The sequence below is a fragment of the Silurus aristotelis genome, assembly GCF_946808225.1.
Source record: "Silurus aristotelis genome assembly, chromosome: 7".
Classification (NCBI taxonomy): domain Eukaryota; kingdom Metazoa; phylum Chordata; class Actinopteri; order Siluriformes; family Siluridae; genus Silurus; species Silurus aristotelis.
Genome location: NC_139580.1, coordinates 23,266,548 through 23,288,463, shown reverse-complemented (window position 1 = coordinate 23,288,463; position 21,916 = coordinate 23,266,548). Strand labels below are relative to the sequence as shown.

Below are 21,916 nucleotides of genomic sequence, written 5' to 3'. Positions count from 1 at the left end.
TTTTGTCCCTCTCCCCACACGCGCCACTCTCGTTTATCCACACTCCATCATCCGTTTCTCCTCCCTTCTTTGATCCCTGCATCCTTTCCTTTCTTCCCCTTCTTTCATGCTTGACTTATCTCGTTTCGTTTATTGAAGTCGGTTGTTCTGCCATTGAGAAGGCAATTAAATATCCTGCTTTCTCGCTACTCCTTTTAGCCTCTTGTCAGAATGCAGCCCTGTATGCAGAAGAACCCACTAGGTATTATGAATCAGGTCTTTATTTTTTGCACATCTGTGTTCATATGCTAATCTAAAGCAAGAGGAGGGCTGAGAAAGTTGGCTAGGCTGTGTTTTACTGTGTTTGATCTGTCTAGAGCAGACATACCTCCACCCAGACAAGAGTGAAGGGCATTTGTGGAGAAAGGTGCTACCCAAGAGGAAGCCGAAATAGATTTTTTTTCCTTCCTGACGAGAAAAACCTCATCTCATGAATGGCATATAGCGGATTTGCATTTGATGAACATATGGATGGGGTGGAGGAACAGCTGAGGGAGAGAGGGAGAGAGGTAGAGTTGGAAATGTCTTGTCAGAAAAAAAAGTCTAGCGAAATGTGTTCCTCCTTTTTTCACTCTGCAGGAGGGCTCAGAGCCAAGGGAAAGGAAGAAAGCAGGAGAGTGGTAGAAAGTAAGACAGATGAAGAGAATTCTAATGAATGCATTAGCTGCTTCATAGAGATTATCTCCACAGGCGATTATAGGATACAATGCGTGTGATTACTTAATATAAGATCCATGGCAAAAATCCTCAGCTCTGATTTTTTCCAACGCAATGATTCCTGTTTTACAGTGCAGTTACATCAGCTGTACCAAACTCATCAAATACAGGAGCGATCACGCTGCAACTCATCACCACTGGCAGGGTGCAAAGAAATGCAACGTGCCAGGTTATGTATGTTTTTCTTTTAGAATACACTCGGAGTGGGCCATTTTAGGAGCAGGTTGAATAAAAGGTAGGAGATTATAGGCAAGCTTTCTCCAGACTAGAGGAAAGGATGAAAGTTAGCTTTTTAAGCCAGTGTCTTTGGTCCTGATCCTCATGTCTCACTTAGTAGCTGACTACAGTATTACAGAACCAAGCTAAACACATCTCACCTGCCATTCAGCAAACATTTTATACGATGAATTAAATTTTTAGTTTTTTTATATTTACTTGATAGGCAGAAGTGCAAAACAGTAGAGCCAACTATCTAAACTGTCTTTCTGTATCTCGTATATATAACAGAATATATTTTTATATTTTCTAAATATTATATTTCTCTATACATGAAATCCCAGTACACCTGCAAATATATATACCGATCAGGCATAACTTAATGGTTACCAATCAGACACAACATTATGACAACCTGCCTAATATTGTAAAAGTCGTGACCCGTCGAGCATTAGCAGCATTAACTTCAGCAATTTAAGCTACAGGAGCTCGTCTCTTGGATCGGACCACACGGACCAGCCTTCGCTCCCCATGTAAATCATTGAGCCTTGGCTGCCCATCACCCTGCCGCCAGTTCATCAATGTTTCTTTCTTGGACCACTTTAAATAGATACTGATCACTGCAGACCAGGAAACCCCACAAGAACTGCAGTTTTGGAGATGCTCTGACCCAGTCGTCCAGCCATCACTATTTGGCCCTTTTTAAACTCGCTTAAATCCTTACGCTTGCCCATTTTTCCTGCTTCTAACACATTAACTTTGACAAAATGTTCACTTGCTGCCTAATATATTTCAACAACTAACAGGTGCCATGATAAAGAGATAATCAGTGTTATTCACTTCACTGGTCATATTGTTATAATGTCATAATGTTGTGTATAAATTTCACTTTGTTAGCAAAAATAAATGATCCCCACCAAATATCCTTGCATTTACCTAATAGCCCAATGTCTCAAATTTAATTAACATCTCTTCACTCTTAGACTACAAATACAGTATCTGACTGATGTCTTTCCACCACTGGAAATTGTACATAATACAGGTATTAATATCTACTGCATGGGTATCCAATAGAAATTTGCAACAATCCAGCTGCACAAGATTCCTGATTTATGATTTCTAATCATGACTGAATGAATCAAGACTTTTATTCCATAATTAATATTGATTAATTCAAGGCTGAATAAGCAGAATAATAACGATTCAATAATTATTAATTAATTAATGGGAAGAATTCTTTAAAAGTGATTATATTTTTCTTTTTGCACTAAAATTAAGGAACCTGGATGGACAAGAAACCTGTTTCTGAAGCAACCAAAGACATATTTCTTTGCCCAATTGTCCTTAAACCTAACAACATTCTGTTGTCATTGTCACAGCTTTTTTCGAACAAGCCATGCTTTCACTTCAGTAATTAGATTTGAGAATTTGAGAGGGTAATTACATGTCTGGTAAAAAGTCTCTTTCCTTTTTCAATGCGCTGCCTTTAATGAGAAAGGAATTATAGAACGCACATGTGGCAAGCCACAACAGAGCAGCAGCTGTAGAAGCTGCAATGGCTCATTGTATAAAAAATAAATAGTTGCTCAACTACAGCCATTCTTTTTTTTTCCCCATACATCGATCGGCTCTGCAGCAGTAATTTTTGAATGCTCGGCGTGATCCATTGAAACACTATATCCTTGGGGCTGTGGTCTGCCCCTGGTCTAATACCTCTTATCAGACACTAATAAAGCTGCCACCTGTTATAAGGCCTGCATGTATTTCATATTGATCAATGCAAACAGGGAGGTGCGTGTGTGTGTGTGTGTGTGTGTGTGTGTGTGTGTGTGTGTGTGTGTGTGTGTGTGTGTGTGTGTGTGTGTGTGTGTGTGTGTGCGTGCGTGTCTCACCAGACACTGGCATTGCTGGCAGTTTTCTGTCCATGTGTCTCCACTGCTGTAGGTGACCAAGCCATTCTGGTGCAGACATTGAGAGCTGAGGCGTGGGTCACACTCAGGACAGCAGAAGAGATCCACAGTGGGATTCTCACAATCACACACCATACGCCTGCACATCACCTGCCCCATCTAAAGGACAAGCAGACAGTAATCATCTACACATATCCTCATTAAATATAGAACAAGCTGAGTTGCTCAACTCAGCTGAGCAGTAACCTCATGCTTACTGCCTAACGCTTTGGTTTATGAAAAATATCATCCTGACCAGTTTTAAGTATTCATAACCTTGATCGTGCAATGACCTGTGGCTCTCAGACATGAGAAACTTTCCATGTCGCAAATACAATTATATGTTTGAGCTTCTGTTCAGTCAACCACAGAAGACCTAATTTTGACTGGCACTTTCCCCATTTTCAAATCAATTAAAACGAGTCATCTAATTAAAAATGATTTTCTCGCTCTGTCCTTCACCGTGAAGTTACTAATAGGAAAGATGATTATTTAATATCTAGAAACTCATCTTCTTTGGTGCCACCATCAGACACAAGAAAAACATTTCAATTAAGTAGGTAATTACTGAACGTGACCAGAGAAGCGAATGGAGGTCAGATGGTTTAATGAAGATACTATTCTTAAAAGCCTTCAAGGTGTGGGTCAAATTAGCAGCAATTAAATGCTATCATTACCTAGTGATTAAGAGAGAAGGAACAGGGTGTTTTTGACAGAATTTGCAGTGTTTCTGTCTTGAGATTGTATTTTATTGTAATATATAATATATATAATTGCACAAATCTTTTAATGCATGATTAATGCAGCACACATTTCTGTTTTACCATTTTTTTTTTTATATAACTGAATAAATAAAAGAGCAGCTAAATGAAAACCTTCAAAACTACACAGATTTATTCACAACATCCTTTCTTTAATCAAATATATGAAAAAAACATTAACTGCATCAAAAAATCATTTTTAACATTTGTTATACTGAACATAGCAAAACTTCTGTTTGGTGTCCTGATGATTTATGTAATTTTTTAACAGCATAATTACTTTAAAGCCTTTAAAAGAAGGTTGAGTTTGGTTTCACTAACAATAAACATTTATTTCCATAAAGCATCCATATTTGTCCGTGTGTGTGTGTGTGTGTGTGTGTGTGTGTGTGTGTGTGTGTGTGTGTGTGTGTGTGTGTATATAAATATATATATATATATATATATATATATATATATATATATATATATATATACAGTGAGGAAAATAAGTATTTGAACACCTTGCTATTTTGCAAGTTCTCCCACTTAGAAATCATGAAGGGGTCTGAAATTGTCATTCGTAGGTGCATGTACACTGTGAGAGACATAATCTAAAAAAAAAAAATTCAGAAATCACAATATATGATTTTTAAACTATTTATTTGTATGATACAGATGCAAATAAGTATTTGAACACCTGTCTATCAGCTAGAATTCTGACCCTCAAAGACCTGTTAGTCTTCCTATAAAATGTCCACCTCTACTAAATTTATTATACTAAATTAGATGCACCTGTTTGAGGTCGTTAGCTGCATAAAGACACCTGTCCATCCCATACAATCAGAAAGAATCCAACTACTAACATGGCCAAGACCAAAGAGCTGTCCAAAGACACTAGAGACAAAATTGTACACCTCCACAAGGCTGGAAAGGGCTACGGGGAAATTGCCAAGCAGATTGGTGAAAAAAAGTCCACAGTTGGAGCAATCATTAGAAAATGGAAGAAGCTAAACATGACTGTCAATCTCCCTCGACTGGGGCTCCATGCAAGATCTCACCTCGTGGGGTCTCAATGATCCTAAGGAAGGTGAGAAATCAGCCCAGAACTACACGGGAGGAGCTGGTCAATGACCTGAAAAGAGCTGGGACCACTGTTTCCAAGGATACTGTTGGTAATACACTAAGACGTCATGGTTTGAAATCATGCATGGCACGGAAGGTTCCCCTGCTTAAACCAGCACATGTCCAGGCACGTCTTAAGTTTGCCAATGACCATTTGGATGATCCAGAGGAGTCATGGGAGAAAGTCATGTGGTCAGATGAGACCAAAATAGAACTTTTGGGCCATAATTCCACTAAACGTGTTTGGAGGAAGAAGAATGATGAGTACCATCCCAAGAACACCATCCCTGCTGTGAAGCATGAGGGTGGTAGCATCATGCTTTGGGGGTGTTTTTCTGCACATGGGACAGGGCGACTGCACTGTATTAAGGAGAGGATGACCGGAGCCATGTATTGCGAGATTTTGGGGAACAGCCTCCTTCCCAGGGTTAGAGCATTGAAGATGGGTCGAGGCTGGGTCTTCCAACATGACAATGACCCGAAGCACACAGCCAGGATAACCAAGGAGTGGCTCTGTAAGAAGCATATAAAGGTTCTGGCGTGGCCTAGCCAGTCTCCAGACCTAAACCCAATAGAGAATCTTTGGAGGGAGCTCAAACTCCGTGTTTCTCAGCGACAGGCCAGAAACCTGACTGATCTAGAGAAGATCTGTGTGGAGGAGTGGGCCAAAATCCCTCCTGCAGTGTGTGCAAACCTTGTGAAAAACTACAGGAAACGTTTGACCTCTGTAATTGAAAACAAAGGCTACTGTACCAAATATTAACATTGACTTTCTCAGGTGTTCAAATACTTATTTGCAGCTGTATCATACAAATAAATAGTAAAAAAATCATATATTGTGATTTCTGGAATAAATTTTTTTAGATTATGTCTCTCACAGTGACAATTTCTCCACGATGACAATTTCAGACCCCTCCATGATTTCTAAGTGGGAGAACTTGCAAAATAGCAGGGTGTTCAAATACTTATTTTCCTCACTGTATATATATATATATATATATATATATATATATATATATATATATATATATATATATATATATATATATATAAAAAGTGTATTTAAAAAATTATTACTACACATTTAAAAATATAGTGTTTCCAAAAAATCACTTACTAATTTACTGATGCAACAGTACCTTATTGTTTGTAAATTATTAAATTAAACAAAGAAATGTATTAAGAAGACATTTTACAAATGTACTGTATTCAATTATGCAATTGGTGAACATTTCTGTAAGGAGACATTTGCTAAAGAAGGAGTATCCAATGTTAGCATTTTAATTATCCTGTGATAATGTTGAAATTCTTTACACCATAGGAATTTATTTTTTGCAGTATTTCAGTAGCATGACAAGTTTTTTTTGTCTTATTAATTGCAAAAGAGAAAAATTTGAAGGTCTTAAGAGATAGCAATTGTTTATATGTGCTGTTACACAACATCAAATGGAACTTGAAAAAAAACAGAACAATGTGGTCTGGAATTAGCTTTGAAATTACTGTGATATAAGAAGTTGGATAGGTCCATCATACCACATCGCAGAATTACTTTCCTACTACAGTTTGTCTTGAATTACAACAATCTAACAAGTAATGTTCAGGTGTGTATTCTATTCGTAGTTCCCTACTCACTTGGCATGAGCAAACAGAGCACCGGTCGTTGTCCAGGACCCAGATCTGCCCGTTGTGTTTTACTTTGCTGTCATAGATGCAGTCTCCAGTGCAGTTGTGTCCATGGGGACACCTGCAGTCATATCCCCCATCCAGATTAAAACAGACAGTGTCATTGGCACAGGTATTTCTTCCCACCTTACACTCATCTATATCTAAAAAAAAAGAGAGAGACAGACAAACAGATAGCATGGAGATTGGTTTATTATGGGCATGAGATTGAGAGAGAAAGATAGGCTTGGCTCGACAGAGAAGGTTTGCAGTGACTCTTTTACTTCTCAGTAACTTTTATGGCAGCTTTTATGTAATCCAAAATTCCAAACACTCAATCATATGGCAGTTGTTATTATAAGCTTAAAACTTAAAGTGAAGTGCCAAATGTAAAATGTGTGCTTAAAACATCCGACTACCTTCACATGACTCCCCATTAGCAGTAAACAGGCCGTTGTCATGGTATCCATCACGGCACTCGCAGTGGTACCATCCGGGTAAGTTCACACAGGTAGCACGGCTGTCACACTGCACAAACCCCTCAGTGCACTCATCAATATCTGCAGAAAGAGCAGTCAAATTGTTAACAATTTTACTGAGTAGGAATTGCTGGCTTAAGCTTTTTGCTTGTGTTCATTTGTGCAGTTCTGTACAGCTTTTAATAAAAATAAAAAAAACAATTCCAAAGTTAGTATATAACTTCTAAAATAAGAATAAATAAACTTAAAAAAAACAAAACGGGAATTCATTATTAGGATCTTAGAAAAAAAGGTAGAAAGAAAAGAAAGGATCCTCCATCTTATCATCAGAGGGTCAATCTGGATGCAGTTTTTTATATAATAGGAGACACCCAATAGTCTAAATAGTCACCTAATCTAAAACCAATGAGCAGGAAAAAAAGATTGTAGCTAGAAGCTGGAAGCTGGAATACAATTTATGGAATTGTTGTTACAGCGAGGGTAGTCCAAGACAAACATCGTTCTTTAAATAAAATGTTCATATTCAACATACATTTATATTCAGCCATATTACACATCAAAAAGATGTATTACCTGGATTATATTCTAATTGCTATTTGGCATTTGGCTTTTGAAAATCTATATATTTTAGTATAAGTATAGTATAAGTATATACTAAATGTTAAATGTATTTTTTCTTCACACCACCACTCAGGCTATAGATTAATTTCACTCGGTAACATGTCAGATGAAAACACAAATCACCCCTTTGGTATAAAGGCTAATGGACAGAATCTTCTCTATGCATGAATGGGTGGCATGTGCTGCTGGTGTTCATTACATACAATTTTCATCGTTTTCTCCCCAGTGGCTGCCTTTTAAAGCACCATTTACTTCCACCCTTCAGAAGGTTATTGACTCTGTTCTCTGCTTAGCAGTGCAATGGCATTATGCAAGCTCTCTCTCTCCAGCTTGATAACTGCATACAGGATGACTGTGATCACTGATAGACAATCTGTATTACACAGCAAGTGGCCTTATGAAGGCATACTTCGCTTAATTTCCTATTTCATACCACAGTACTGCCGAATTTATGATTTGATTGGTCAGAAGGAGTCTCCAGGTTCTGCACTTTTGAAACATATATATACACATTTCATAGGAGAGTAAAGGAAAAATCTGGTGAGAAAACAGCTGTTTTGTGCTAATATAATGTAAAGATTGAACTAGTTTTTGAACATTTTCCACAACTTTGCATGCAATAGATAAAATAATAATGATTTTTTTTTTTTTTTTTTATTAAAATTCAAACTTTTGTTTATTGCTGTGCTAAAAGAGGAACAAAAACACTCCGGCAATTGCTCGGGCACGTACATCCCCACTGTATTGATTTCATTTTTCTTTTCTGTAACACTGCACCCTGTCATGTTTTATTTGTTCTATAATCCTGCAAACGTAGAATAAAAACCCCAAAGCATCTGCAATCAGTAGAAATGTAAACGAGTGCAATTTGGCATACATTGTGCATCAGATGAATATCGAAGCTTTTACATTACCATTTACAAATGCGTCCTCTCAGAAAAACAAACCTCATATACAAAGGGCATAACTGCAGTACATTTCTCATAAAAGACAGTCTGGATTTAATAGTACACCCAAAACAAATGGGTTTTAATACATAGAGGAAAGGACATTATATTTGAAATAATATTTCATTAGACAGCAATGGGCTGGGGGGATGGGCTAGTTATTAAAGAGGAGGGATGAAAACAGAGGCACTGGGAGGTTTTAGGATGATTAAATGCTCCCACCAGGGCTGTAATGTGCTCATTATGATTGCCACGGGTGCATCAGGCTCTGTCATCATGAAATTACTCTGTTGAATTTCTGGGCTTCTTGCTCTGAGACCCACTTGCTCCTGCTGGAGAAGCTGCCACTCTGTTTGTCCTGCTGTTTCAGTGCTGCAATAATGATTACTCTACAGAGACATGCAGCATTTTTTTATTTATTTTTTTGCCGAATTCTTACGACCAAAACTGAAGCATGATTGTTTGTAATAATCATGATTAAATGTGAGAGCAAAAGCTTGGAGCAGGGTAAAAATGAATAGTTTCTTTTTGATAACAAGCATGAGGAGGAATAATGTAAGCTGTTAGCTGCAAAATTGCCCAAACTGCAACGCATTTTCTCTTTTCCTTTGCAATTTTGAGCTGTTAAAAGTTGCTACATTGTACTCAAAAGAAGGCAATAGACTCTTTGATATACAAATAGAAAAGGGTTTTTACAGTACAAAAATTTCAGTATGCAATATTTCCAACATTTTGGAAACTAACCGTATGGAATTTTATCATATATATATATATATATATATATATATATATATATATATATATATATATATATATATATATATATATATATATATATATATATATATATATATATTTCTCTTTCTGCTCTTTCTGTAGATAATGTATGCAGACATGTTTTGCAATAGGATTTTACATTTCTCTATAACATTCACCTTTTTCAAAAATTTATATTCAAAAACAACCTTTCTATCGAGGCAGTTATGCAGAAAACCATTTATATAAAATATGTATTGTGTGTCTATGACTTTCACACAGCAGGTGTGACAAAAATTTTTACTTGCATGGCAGTGCAAATACATTGAATCCAGCGTTTTTAATTCTGATTTGCATCACTTTCATAATGCTTTAAAGAAATTCAATACATATCGAATGTGGCAGTGCTACCTCTCTCTGATCAGGCATATAGGAATTCATGCAACTTTTACATCAATACAATCTGACATTTATCAGAATTTCCTACTACCATGAATAAATGAAGCAAAGTATTACAGATTTTAGTTGGATCTCGGAAACATTGGGGGATTTTGATGTACAAGCAAAATTAGAAGTCATAAATCTTCTTGTATTATCTTGTTTTTGGTTTAGCTGACATCAAATATTAAATATTATGTAACCAAAAAAAATGCTGTTTAGGTGATATTGGTATTTTTGTGATTTTTCACATATGAACTTTTTTGTCTATTATACAGGATATATTTTTTTGTCAAAAATGGGTGAATGGCTACAGTCATCTACAGAACACAGTTATACTCTAAATGCAGGCTGTAAGTACTGTAAGTGTCTATACAAATCTTAATTTTACATTTCTGCAGTTGTTCCTCCATATTAAGCTAGGGCTATGTAAAACAACATATTAAATGCCACATTTTTCTAAGAAAGCTTGCCAGACACATGCTTTGCTACAGAAGTACCCTAAACAAAGCACCTCCCTAGAGAAAAGTGTGTACTTGCTCTTTTCTTTACTTTTATTGTGAAAGTGTACTGCCTACCTTGTCATTGACAGGGAAATCATGTATTTGAAAGTGTAATGCACTATACAAACACACTGCAATGGCCCCGTATTCAATAACTCATCCAGTATCTATCTAATATATTCGATTACAGCGTTCGAACTTCATTTAAATGCTGTTTCCCCATGCACACTGTGCACAGCAAACAGTTCAGGCCCTGTAAATAATCACACAAACAGCGTTTGCTAAAGGCACGCAGCAGACGCCACCACTCAGACAGAAATCTTTCAATTAAAATCTGTATTTTAAAATACACTCCAGCTGCCCAGCTTTGGTTAAAAAAATCTGTCATAATCTTTGAACTGGGTGAATTTGCACTTGGCAGGAGTTTTGAAATTAAAAAGCTGTTTGACTGCAATGCCCTCTAGCCAGGAAAGAAAAGACCAAGACACCTGAATCCATGCCAGCTCGTTCTGCGTGAAGGGAATCTGAAGGCAGACAGAAGGCATGCAGACTATTTATACCACCCGAAGGGTTTTGACAGCATTTTTAGCAGAGGATGGATGTAACACTGGAGCTAGCAAAGCTTTTACATTAATACATGTCATTTTCAGAGACAATTTTCAAGTCTAAGCTCTGCACAAAAAGAAAAAAAAAAGAAAAAAGAGAGAGGAAGATGAGAGATGAGATAGAAGAGAAGTCTGTATTGACTGTGAGAAGCGGCACAACTATAATGTTGAAGTTTAATAGCAGCAAAAGCTTATTAAATTAAGTGGAAGACTGCTGAGAGAGATGCTACATGGATTATATTACCATGACAACATGGGGGGAATAAAGACATCTCCATGTTTACTTTTTACATAATTTTGTGCTGTAGGTTAACTTCTACCACATAATTGGAAATACAGGAAAATAAAATAAAAAAGAATCATATAAATAAATAAATAAATAAATAAATAAATAAATAAATAAATAAATAAATAAATAAAAATAAAACATTTCTAAGATTACCTTAATACTGCAATTATTTGACTTATTATTTATTATTGCATAATTTTTATCTGAGTTTATCTGTTCTTAGTTAGAACTTCGTATTAATGAGAAATTACGAGTTACAACACGTTTTATATATAACATAATATCATTTTTATATGGTGTCACCCAGATGTGAAGTTCCTTCTGAGTTTGGTTTGTTTTAAGGTTTGTTCCTCATATCATCTCAAGTAGTTTGTCCTTGCCACTGTCAGCACTCGCTTGCTCATTATAGATATACTTATAAGGAAACAGAACTTTATATTATTTACTACTACTACTACTACTACTACTACTACTACACTACTGCTACTGTCCCTTGAGAAGATACTAAAATGGTTGCTGAATTGTGAGGGATGTACCCACTTTTGTGAGACACTATCTATCTATCTATCTATCTATCTATCTATCTATCTATCTATCTATCTATCTATCTATCTATCTATCTATCTATCTATCTATCTATCTATATATCTATCTATATATATATATATATATATATATATATATATATATATTGCATATTAAATACCTGTGTAGCGTTCAATGCGTAAATATATACTTCACCTGGATATTAACTGACATTTGTTATTTTCAGTAATAATGTAACTAAATATGATTAACGGACCGAAACACAAACAAAAGATGAGAGCAAGATCAATAAAGCAATTGAAAGCGAGATGGTGGGTGGATGGTGAAAGAATAGCAGTGGGACTGAAGGAGTGAAGTACAGGAGTACAGAACAGGAGAGCAGATGATGCAACGGCCACAGCTGTTCCCCTCATTATACTGAGCGACAAGCTGGAAACAAAGGCTCTATTAAAATGGCCCTCAAAGGGCAGAGAATGAGTGAATCTACTGTCACTGCATTCCTTCATTTTGTCACGCTCTCCTCTATTGCTTTACTTTCTATCCCCTCTTTCCTTGTGCTTTCCGATTCCTCAGTTCTTCAGAGGACAGCATGGATGAGTGCTGAAACAGCAGCACGGAATGACAGTATTCTACTTTCAAAACAAATGGCGTAATTTGAAAACAGAAAACAAGGGAAAAATGTTGATCAGTGGTTATAAGTCAAGCGTTATTTACAATGCCTCGTAAATGGAGATTGAAGTATCTTGCAGTTAAGAGAAGCTGTACATAGTGTAGCTGTACATGTACCAGAGAAGACAAATAAAGAAATCTAAACTACCATTTGCAAACCTTTGGGGTGTATGTGTGTGTGTGTGTGGCATAATGTATGAAGTCTAACAAGAATATTTTATATACAAAACAGTACCCAAAAACAAAAGAACAATGACAAAAGCGATACGATGCATAATTTATTCTTTCTTGTATCCACAAAGTGTAAGGGGGCAAAACAATATAATTGTTGGGCATTGCGGCAAGACACTTTTGGACTGATTTATCTGGATGAATGTAGCCTTAGGAGCTGCTCCAAATAAATAAAAAATATCATTAAATACATAACTGGCAGGATTTAGACAAGGTGACTTTTTCCCTAAAGCAACATCAAATCTCTGTTCTTTTATTACAGGCATTCATTATCCAGGCAACAACTGCTTTGTGCTAGCACATAAAGCATCAGAAATGCATCTATTCATTACTCCCTTTATCTTGACTACAATTTCCCCTTGATGAAAAGCAGCTCCAATAACTGATGCTGCCACCACCATGTTTCATATGGTGAACATTTTGCAATGTTGCTTTTGCAATATCTTAAAATTAGCCCCTAAAAAGTTCTGCCTTGGTCTCATTATCAGACACACAGGTTTCAGGTTATTTTTATTTTTTTTAAATAAGGACTGCCATCTAGCCCTCCTATCCCATAGCCTAGATACATGTAAAGAAAAACAAGAAATTGTTGTTAGCTCCTTTAATGTTACTGTATATATCTTGGCAGACTCCTTGTTGATTTTTCATCTTCTCCTTTCATCAGTTTCGAGGGATACCCTAATCTTGGTAATGTTTTTTGTTGTGCCCCATTTTCTCCACCTGCTGATGATGGCCTCCACAGTGCTCCATGGCACATCTAATATTTTAAAAAACAATCTTTTTGTTTCCCTATCCTGATCAAAACATTTTGACAGTGAGAATCCTGCTGTAAGCTTCCTGCAGACTGTGGCTTCAGCAGTCAATCGAAACCAAGAGACAGCTGATTTTTTTTTTTTGTGGTTCACTCAAATTACTGTACTGATGACAGGTACATGGTAATTACTTTGAGCATGATTTGAAAGTGATTGGTGTATTCTAAGCAAACTCAAATGATAGAAGAGAATAGAATAAAAAATCCCCCCCTAATATGTCATATCTTTTGTCTTGGTAACTTTATCATATTAAAAATGGAAAAGCCTTCAGTAGCACTAAGAAAAATACTTCCGTTCTTCGTTTGAATTTTGGTTCTAAGAAACAAAATGCTCTTGTACATTACTATATACGCCTAATTATGGCACTTAACCAATACACATGGATTCACAGAGCAGGTTATAAGTGGAGGGAATAATGTCACCTAGTACAGACAGCTCATTAGGCAGCCTAAAGAGATTGTGAAAAATCTTTGTGTTACACTAACTTTATTATAAATAGTTTGACCTTTGGCTATACCTCTGTGATTTCTTCGATCTCAATCAGGGTTACTTAGCTCTGTAAGCACTCTATAGTCAGTCTCTGAACTCTCTACATTTGGGCATCCCTGTCTCTGTGTGAGTAATTCGAGGAGCTTCGGAATGGGGCTTTAATGAGGTGCTTTTGCACAGAGTGGTGCTTTAGGTCCCAGCCGTTATTAAAGCAAGTAATTACACAAATCTCCAGAAAAAACAGGAACAATCTATACTGAAACCAGATCAACATCTAATGCTTACAGTCAATATCAGTGTCACAGCATACATGAAGAGAAGAGAAGAGAAGAGAAGAGAAGAGAAGAGAAGAGAAGAGAAGAGAAGAGAAGAGAAGAGAAGAGAAAATTCAATATCAACTTTTATAAATGGCACGCTTTGGTAAAGAAACAATGTTTAATATCTTATCAAATTCTTAATATATTTACTACTAATTCTTATTAATATATTTACAATATCAGAGAATTAACAGGTTTGACATTGATCTGTGCTCATCTGTCACCCCGTGTTATGGCCCCTGTTTTATTATTTGACATTTTTTATTTTCAAATTTTATTATTTGGCCAGTATTTTCTTTTTGTGTTATATCTCCTGCTGTCTCTTGATTGATTTCATCTGTTCCCAGTGTCCTGCCAAGTTTTGTTTTCTCCCCCAGTCCTTTGGCAGTCTTGTATGTTTATAGAGCAATTCTAAGCCATTTCTCTTAGTCTAGTTTCTTGTCTTTTTAATTTTTTTTTCCTCTAAATAAATATAACTGTCCAAAGTTACTAGTGTTGAATGCAGCCAAAATAGAAATCTGAAAAAGCAAAATTGAATTTGACAAAAAAAGAAACATACCTACTGTGGATTTCAGGAAAAGGTTTCATTTAGGTTATCTTCCAACTTTGACCCTTCATCATTATACAAGCTGTCTCAAGAATGAACTCTGCAAGAGTCACTGGAAATAAATCCAAAGTTATTCTGAATATCACATTTAACCCACAATTTTCTATAATGATGCCAGTGGTCTCCTACAGGACGTCAATGTCTCTATCCAATGTGCATAAGTTCTCCCTGAGTATGAAGATTATGTAAATCATAATGCTTCCTCTTCACAGTACCAGGTTTTAAAGCAATTGAACTGAACCTATGAGAGATTTTAAAGCAATGCGTTAGCACTCTTCATTACTATCCTTAAGAATAGCAAATTAGGGGAATATCTTCTGGTAGAATTGCACTCATCTCAATTACTATTACAAAAGACTGGCATATTGTGGTGATTTAACACCTTTATTTTGGGCATTTTTGCTCTAAACTTTTACCCATGTCTACATGAAAGGTTAAAGGGATACCACCTGGGCCACTGATTAACAACATTCAAACACAAATAGCAAACATAAGGCAGCATCTATTTTCTATATTCTCACTCTATTTGGGTTCTTATCAGTTTTTTAGGTATGCTTTTAGGCTGTACATATTCATGCAATTACATTGGGTTAAAGCTACAAAACCAGCTGCTCTGTTTGGGGATCTTATAAATTCTTGTTCCAAAAGTGCAGCACTACAGAGTGCAGTCTATGCATTATACAGTGCTCTATGCATCATTACCCAAGAAGCGGACTGCTGCACTGCATTGCAAGCATGCGTGTATGCTGAAATGTCTATTCCCTTGAGGGGCTATGCCATGCTACTGGCTGTAGCTGCAAACTAGCACCTGGGGAAATGACCTCATCACTAGGACTATAAGAGATTGGATGACCCATAACTTTCTGCTATTAAATTCTGATAAAACGGAGATTTTGCTCATCGGCCCAAAAAATAGTACACAGAAGCTCCAGCATCTCAGCCTGCATTTAGACGGTTGTTCTGTAACTACTAGTTCAACGGTAAAAGACCTGGGAGTTATTTTAGACAGCAACTTATCTTTTAAAAATCACATCAATCAAGTTACAAAAACAGCCTTCTTTCACCTTAGAAATATTTCTAAGCTAAGAAATATGTTATCTATATCTGATGCAGAGAAGCTCGTCCATGCGTTTATGACCTCTAGAATAGACTACTGTAATGCATTACTAGGTGGATGTCCTGCATCATTAATAAACAAGCTTCAGTTAGTTCAGAATGCCGCAGCAAGAGTTCTTACTAGGTCAAGAAAATACGATCATATAACCCCAATCTTATCGTCCCTACATTGGCTTCCTATTAAGTTTCGAATAGACTACAAACTACTGCTACTCACTTATAAAGCACTAAATGGTTTGGCTCCCATGTATCTATCCAGTCTTTTAACACGCTACAATCCGTCACGCTCCCTGAGATCTCAAAACTCTGGGCTTCTAGTAGTTCCTAGAATAGCAAAGTCCACTAAAGGCGGTAGAGCATTTTCACATTTAGCTCCTAAACTCTGGAATAGTCTTCCTGACAGTGTTCGGGGCTCAGATACACTCTCCCAGTTTAAGTGCAGATTAAAAACATATCTTTTTAGCAAAGCCTACACATAACACACATCACACACATCACATCACAACCTTGTGCTCCAGAACATCTGATCACATGCACATTATCAACTTGTGCTGTTAATATCATGAACAGCAGCTACGCTAATTCCTCTCCACTGCTTCTCTTTCTCTCCCCATCCCGAGGCATCCTGAGGTTTGGCCAGCTCCAGTCACGTCCCACCTCGTGAAGATTATGGACCTATGGATGATCATGGAGAAGTAGATGCCGAGTGTTTAAAGGCCCTGGCATGGAGAAGCTGATGCTGGATCTATGATGATCACAAATTGTTCTGTATTGTTGAAAGATTTATGACCAAACTTTTGATGTCACCCATATGAGGATGGGTTCCCCTTTGAGTCTGGTTCCTCTCAAGGTTTCTTCCTCATATCATCTAAGGGAGTTTTTCCTTGCCACTGTCGCCACGGCTGCTCATCAGGGACAAACGCACACCATTCACCTTCACTGTTGTTTTCTGTAAAGCTGCTTTGAGACAATGTCTGTTGTGAAAAGCGCTATACAAATAAACTTGACTTGACTTGACTTGACTAGGACTAAGCAAAAAGTTTGGACATTGAGCAATTTTTTTGTTCTGTTTGCATGTCTAGTGTGCAATATTGGATAGAGACTACATAGTTTGGCGTTTCCAAAGGGATTTTTTTGTATCCATTAAAAAAGAAAAAAAAAAACCACCATGTATTTCAAAAAGTGCTGCAGTAATGGGAGTGGTGTGTTTTGGTTTGTGCTCATTTAAGGTGCTTGGGGATGAGCCCACATATGTTTATATAATCTTTCACTCCCACCTGTGCTCCAAAGCCAAGTATGCTCTGTCATCTAATAAAAAATAAGTACTTTTGCTAGAATGAATGATGATATGCACACACGTTGGCCAGGAGGAAATGATCTGTCCAAGATATTCACGCCAAGTTGTTGGAAAACTAAAGGAAAAACTAATCACAGTTGTCGGTACACATCCAAAGTTGTCCTATCAGTGCTATAAATATGTAACAAGTTCACAGCAAACCACAGCTCTGCATACTGTCAGTGTGTATGTGCATATCTATCGGGTTACAGCACAAAATACATACAGGTAGTCCCAGGCTTATGATGTAGATGCGTTCCGATGACTCCATCGTAACTTGAAAGTATCGCAGGTCGAGACATGGCTTAGTATCAGTATGGGGTAGTATATTGTAATTTGTTAAAAATTTAACAGTACATAATTTAGCAAAACAGAGCAATTTGCAGTACCGTAATATATATATACTTCACAGTATATATGTGTGCGGCAGTGGGAGTGTGGATGAGCACCAATTTGCAAGTGGAGGCCAAAGCTGGACGAAACAAGCAGTAAGAAGCACAGTTGTAGCTGATGAGACTAAGTGCGCTCTGTTTTAGTTTTCAGTGATGCAGATAAAAAAACAAAAAAACAAAGACAAGCTAAAACTGGGCTTTAAAAGAGCAAAAACACAGAAGATAATACACACTCAAAAAACCAAGACAACTCTCACAATCTCTTGCATCTCAAAGACATCCTAGATACGTACATCCTAGCAGCATCCCAGCGTATCCTACCTCATACGCTGCTGTGTTTGCCTGCCACACGAAACTTTAAATATTTTTGCAGTTTTGTTGTACATCATCTTAAGATAAAAAAAAAGCATAAGTTGAACTATTGTAACTTGGGGAGTACCTGCACATTTGCCCTAATATCAATTCTTAAATTGATAAGACAGCAAAGCATATTACTTTAATTTCTGTCACATTGTGAACATGGGCTAAGCCTACCAATTCTGTGAGCAATAATCCATCCTTACTTTTCCATTGTAGGATAAGATGGCATTTTTCCTGCAATATTATTCTGCCTCTGTTTATTGCCTCTTTGCACTTTCATGTTTATTGCTTTTTTTTCTCTCTCTCTTTTCACTATAAAACACTGCCTCATAAAGCTTTCACTCTGTATCTGTCTGTCTGTTTTTCTGACTCGTTCTCTCTAAGAGCTGTTGCTGGGTAGTCAGAGAATCCCAAAGGTATTCCTAAAAGCCAGTGCAGGGCTGCTGAGAGTAAGAACGAGTGAAAGCATTTCTATGTTCACTCCACCCTTAGCCCCAACACCAATCTACTTGATTTTGTCTCTGCTTTGCTCTGTGTATCCCCTGAACTATCAAGCCAGCTAATACAAATGAGAAAATCTCACCGGTCATTCTCTTTGTGCGAAAATTTTTTTTTTTTCCGGAAAAACACAAAACTCAGAGAAAAACAAAACATCTCCCGAATGCTCTGACGCATGCGACAGTCAAAATCAGCTGGTTTAATTACTATGCACGATTTCCATCACTGTTGGATGCCGGGAGACATTAACGCACCCCAATGCATCAAAGCCATGACTAAATAAGCGAACGCAGCATGCATAGAAGACACAATGTGATTCATTGCTGACATTTGTTGTATTGCTGTATTGTAAAGCTCTTCCCATAAATGCCCTCACTCTCCATGGGCATCTGAACGGTCTCTGTCTTTCTGTTTTCCCATCCAACTATCTGTCAAACTCATTGTCTCTTTGTCTGCACAACTCACCCTCTGAAAAGTTCAGCATTCACGTTTGGTGACTTTACACATTAAAACCTAAAAAAAGCGCTTCACTGATTAATGTGTACTCTGCTCAAGTGAGAACAGCAGCTGTCAGAGTAGTAACAGGATCACGGGGAGTGACACACACACACACACACACACATACACACACACACACACACACACACACACACACACACACACACATTTACACACGCACACAGAACAAGAGGCAATGTATCTTACACCTACGCCAATACACCTACTGCCATTTTTTGGAAGGTAGGAGGAAAGTGGAGAGCCCAGAATAAACTTGGGTAGAACATACACAGAAAACTCAGAAGACTTCGGACTCAGAAGTGATTCTATCCACCGCACCACCACACCACTGTTACAGTGATTACTATGTCTGAATCATGCAAATGATACACAATTTAAAGTTAAAATGTACAACAATGCTCAATACTCCAGATATCCATTGAATATAATATGGTAGCCCTTACGGCTTTTAAGAGGGGTTTTTATCATTTTCGTGAGTGTCGCCATCTGGTTTTTACTTCACATCACTTATTAACTTCAGAAGAGTGTCCAAGTTCAGCCTTCAAAGTGAAATACCAGAGGCAAAAGCAATAGGTAGAGTCTGAAAAACTAATGCACTGTGAGTGTCATATCTAAAAACTTAAACTTTCATTTATCACTGCCTACTTACAAATAGAGTTCACTACCACAACTATATCTGAACAGATTCAAGCCCTCAATAAATGACCAGTTAGATTCAACACATACACAAATACCTCCTCTTTACAGCCAGACCTAAGGCAAGTTGCCTACCCTGTTATCTTCGACCCCTTGTGGCTCCATAAACACAACTCTCACATCAATTGGGGGACAGTTGACATTTTTTTATGGTCTCACATCTGTACTGCATCCTCAAACTCCAGTTGATTAAAATCTCCATTTCCGTTTTGCTAGCAACTTTCACAGTGTAAATTCTATCCGACTTAACCCAAGCAGTGAGTCCGGCTTAATATCAGAGACTGTTAAAGGTTTTTTGTTTCAATGTTGTCCCTTGTTGCCCTCATTCTTTCTATGAAAATATGATTGCACTAGTACAGGGGTAATACCACTAAGGTGGGAAGTTTATTCAGTGTCCATATTAGAATACAGAAAAATACAGTTTCAAAGCTTTTGCCCATTGATATTTCATGCCATCTATTCCTACTTCTTATCATCCCTTATGGGGTTATCAGTTAGATGATGGAAAAATATACCCCTCCCCATTTATTAATGTTGTCAACTTTAGACGAAATTAGAGTTATGCAGTGAATTAGAGACAGTAATAAGGTGAGACCTCATTTGCTTTAATTGAGGACATTATGCATATTTAGCAATGCACTGTGCCTTGGTAAATGTTCCTTCTGACGTCCAGTTCTTTAATGATAAAAGAATGATTTTGCAGGAGATGATTAATCATTGGTTACAGCATCAATATTTTCTACTATCTATCTACATCTTTTCTTTATCTGAGCATGTCAGGATATTACTTAAAAGACATTTTGCAACACAAATTATTTCTTAGAACAAGAAGAGAATGACACAAAAAGGGGGTTTCATCTCAGAGGGCTACATAACAGTACGCAGAGCTAAGGACAAAGTAATTCGTCATAACCACATAAAGTGCATCGTGTGCAACCTAGTGCAAACTGACAATACAAAACATGACAGTCCAGGACAGATACACAAAATACACAAAATAGTGCCGACCAGTGTACCATCTGTATAATATGTTATACGGTACAATGCACAAAATAAGAGAACAGTAAACAAAGTTTGCACTGAGTTGTTGAGCATTGTTGTACATTGTAAAATTTGTTAACAAGCAGGGGGTTTCTTTTCTGAGTTGCATCATTAGTCAAAATCAGCAGGGAATAACAGCAAGATGAACATAAACAGATTTGATGCCCGTGTTAAACAGGATAGTTTCAGTCCAGGTCAATTAGACCTAACCTTAAAGTAATGCTGACTATACCCTGAACTTCTAAGTATTGTTCTTACCTGATGCCATAAGCTTGATTTTACACTAACCTTTACCGACACCAAACACCAACCAGGTAAATTTAATAAATCCCTGTTTACAATGTGTTTAAATAATACACAATACAAATATATACTAGTGACCTGAAAAAATAATACAAATATATCAAATTGTGGATGTTTAAGTCTTACTGAGTACTATATTTTATTGTGTCTTTAATGTACAAGTGCAGTGTGTGGGTGTGGCTATTCCTTTTTATGCATTTCTAACTAGTTGGATGACCCTTGATAATTAAGAATGGTTGAGAGTAAAATCACAATTCACTTTGCTTTTACATACGCAATCATTGCACTACACAACTCATTCTCATAGAAATGCAGAGAATAAAACAGTAGTGACAAGTACAGTTATAGCATGCCTTATAAAACAAAGCAGCTTAAGAAATGTTAAAGCTATATTATCTGTAGCAATTGCATTACACAGGCTATAAAAAAACGTTTTGTTAAAGTGTATTAAATCTCTAGCAGAGCTGCTAAATAAATCAATGTACAATGACTTAAAAGACTACTACAGGAAAAGTAATTGGTTATTGTAAAAAAAAAAAAAAGAAAAAAAAGAAAAAAGCTTTGTGTGAAGCTATTTTTATAGAGTTTTGTTAAATTAGCATTTCTGAGATGTTAAGTATATACTATGCATTGAGCAAGCAGCATAAATTGTGTGTTACTACCAAAATGTTATTTTTGCCACTATCATTACAATCAAGTGTCTGAGGGCCCTTTAGAAACCTAAGTGTCTATCTCTGTACTCTGGGAATGACAGGGAGTAAAGAAAAGGAATTGAGCTTCAATCGGCTGCCTCACAGGGACACGTCGTAAAAAAGATTCCTTTATGTGGAATCGATGCAAAGCTGGATGAGTAGGAGTGTCCTGTTGCAGATGCAAGCCGTATAACGGCATGTTTCCT

General features: G+C 36.9%; 1 protein-coding gene across 1 annotated transcript in view; it reads right to left on the bottom strand.

Annotated features, from left to right (window-relative positions):
• The window catches only part of LOC310728593 (protein kinase C-binding protein NELL2a-like), a 71,656-nt gene that overhangs the window by 4,257 nt on the left and 45,483 nt on the right, over positions 1-21,916 (bottom strand). Inside the window, exons 16-18 of the mRNA XM_083546283.1 lie at positions 6,868-7,008; positions 6,419-6,612; positions 2,865-3,041 (exon numbers count right to left, since the gene is read on the bottom strand). Of these exons, the coding sequence (XP_083402409.1) occupies positions 2,865-3,041; positions 6,419-6,612; positions 6,868-7,008 (512 nt within the window). The remainder of the gene's footprint in view (positions 1-2,864; positions 3,042-6,418; positions 6,613-6,867; positions 7,009-21,916) is intronic.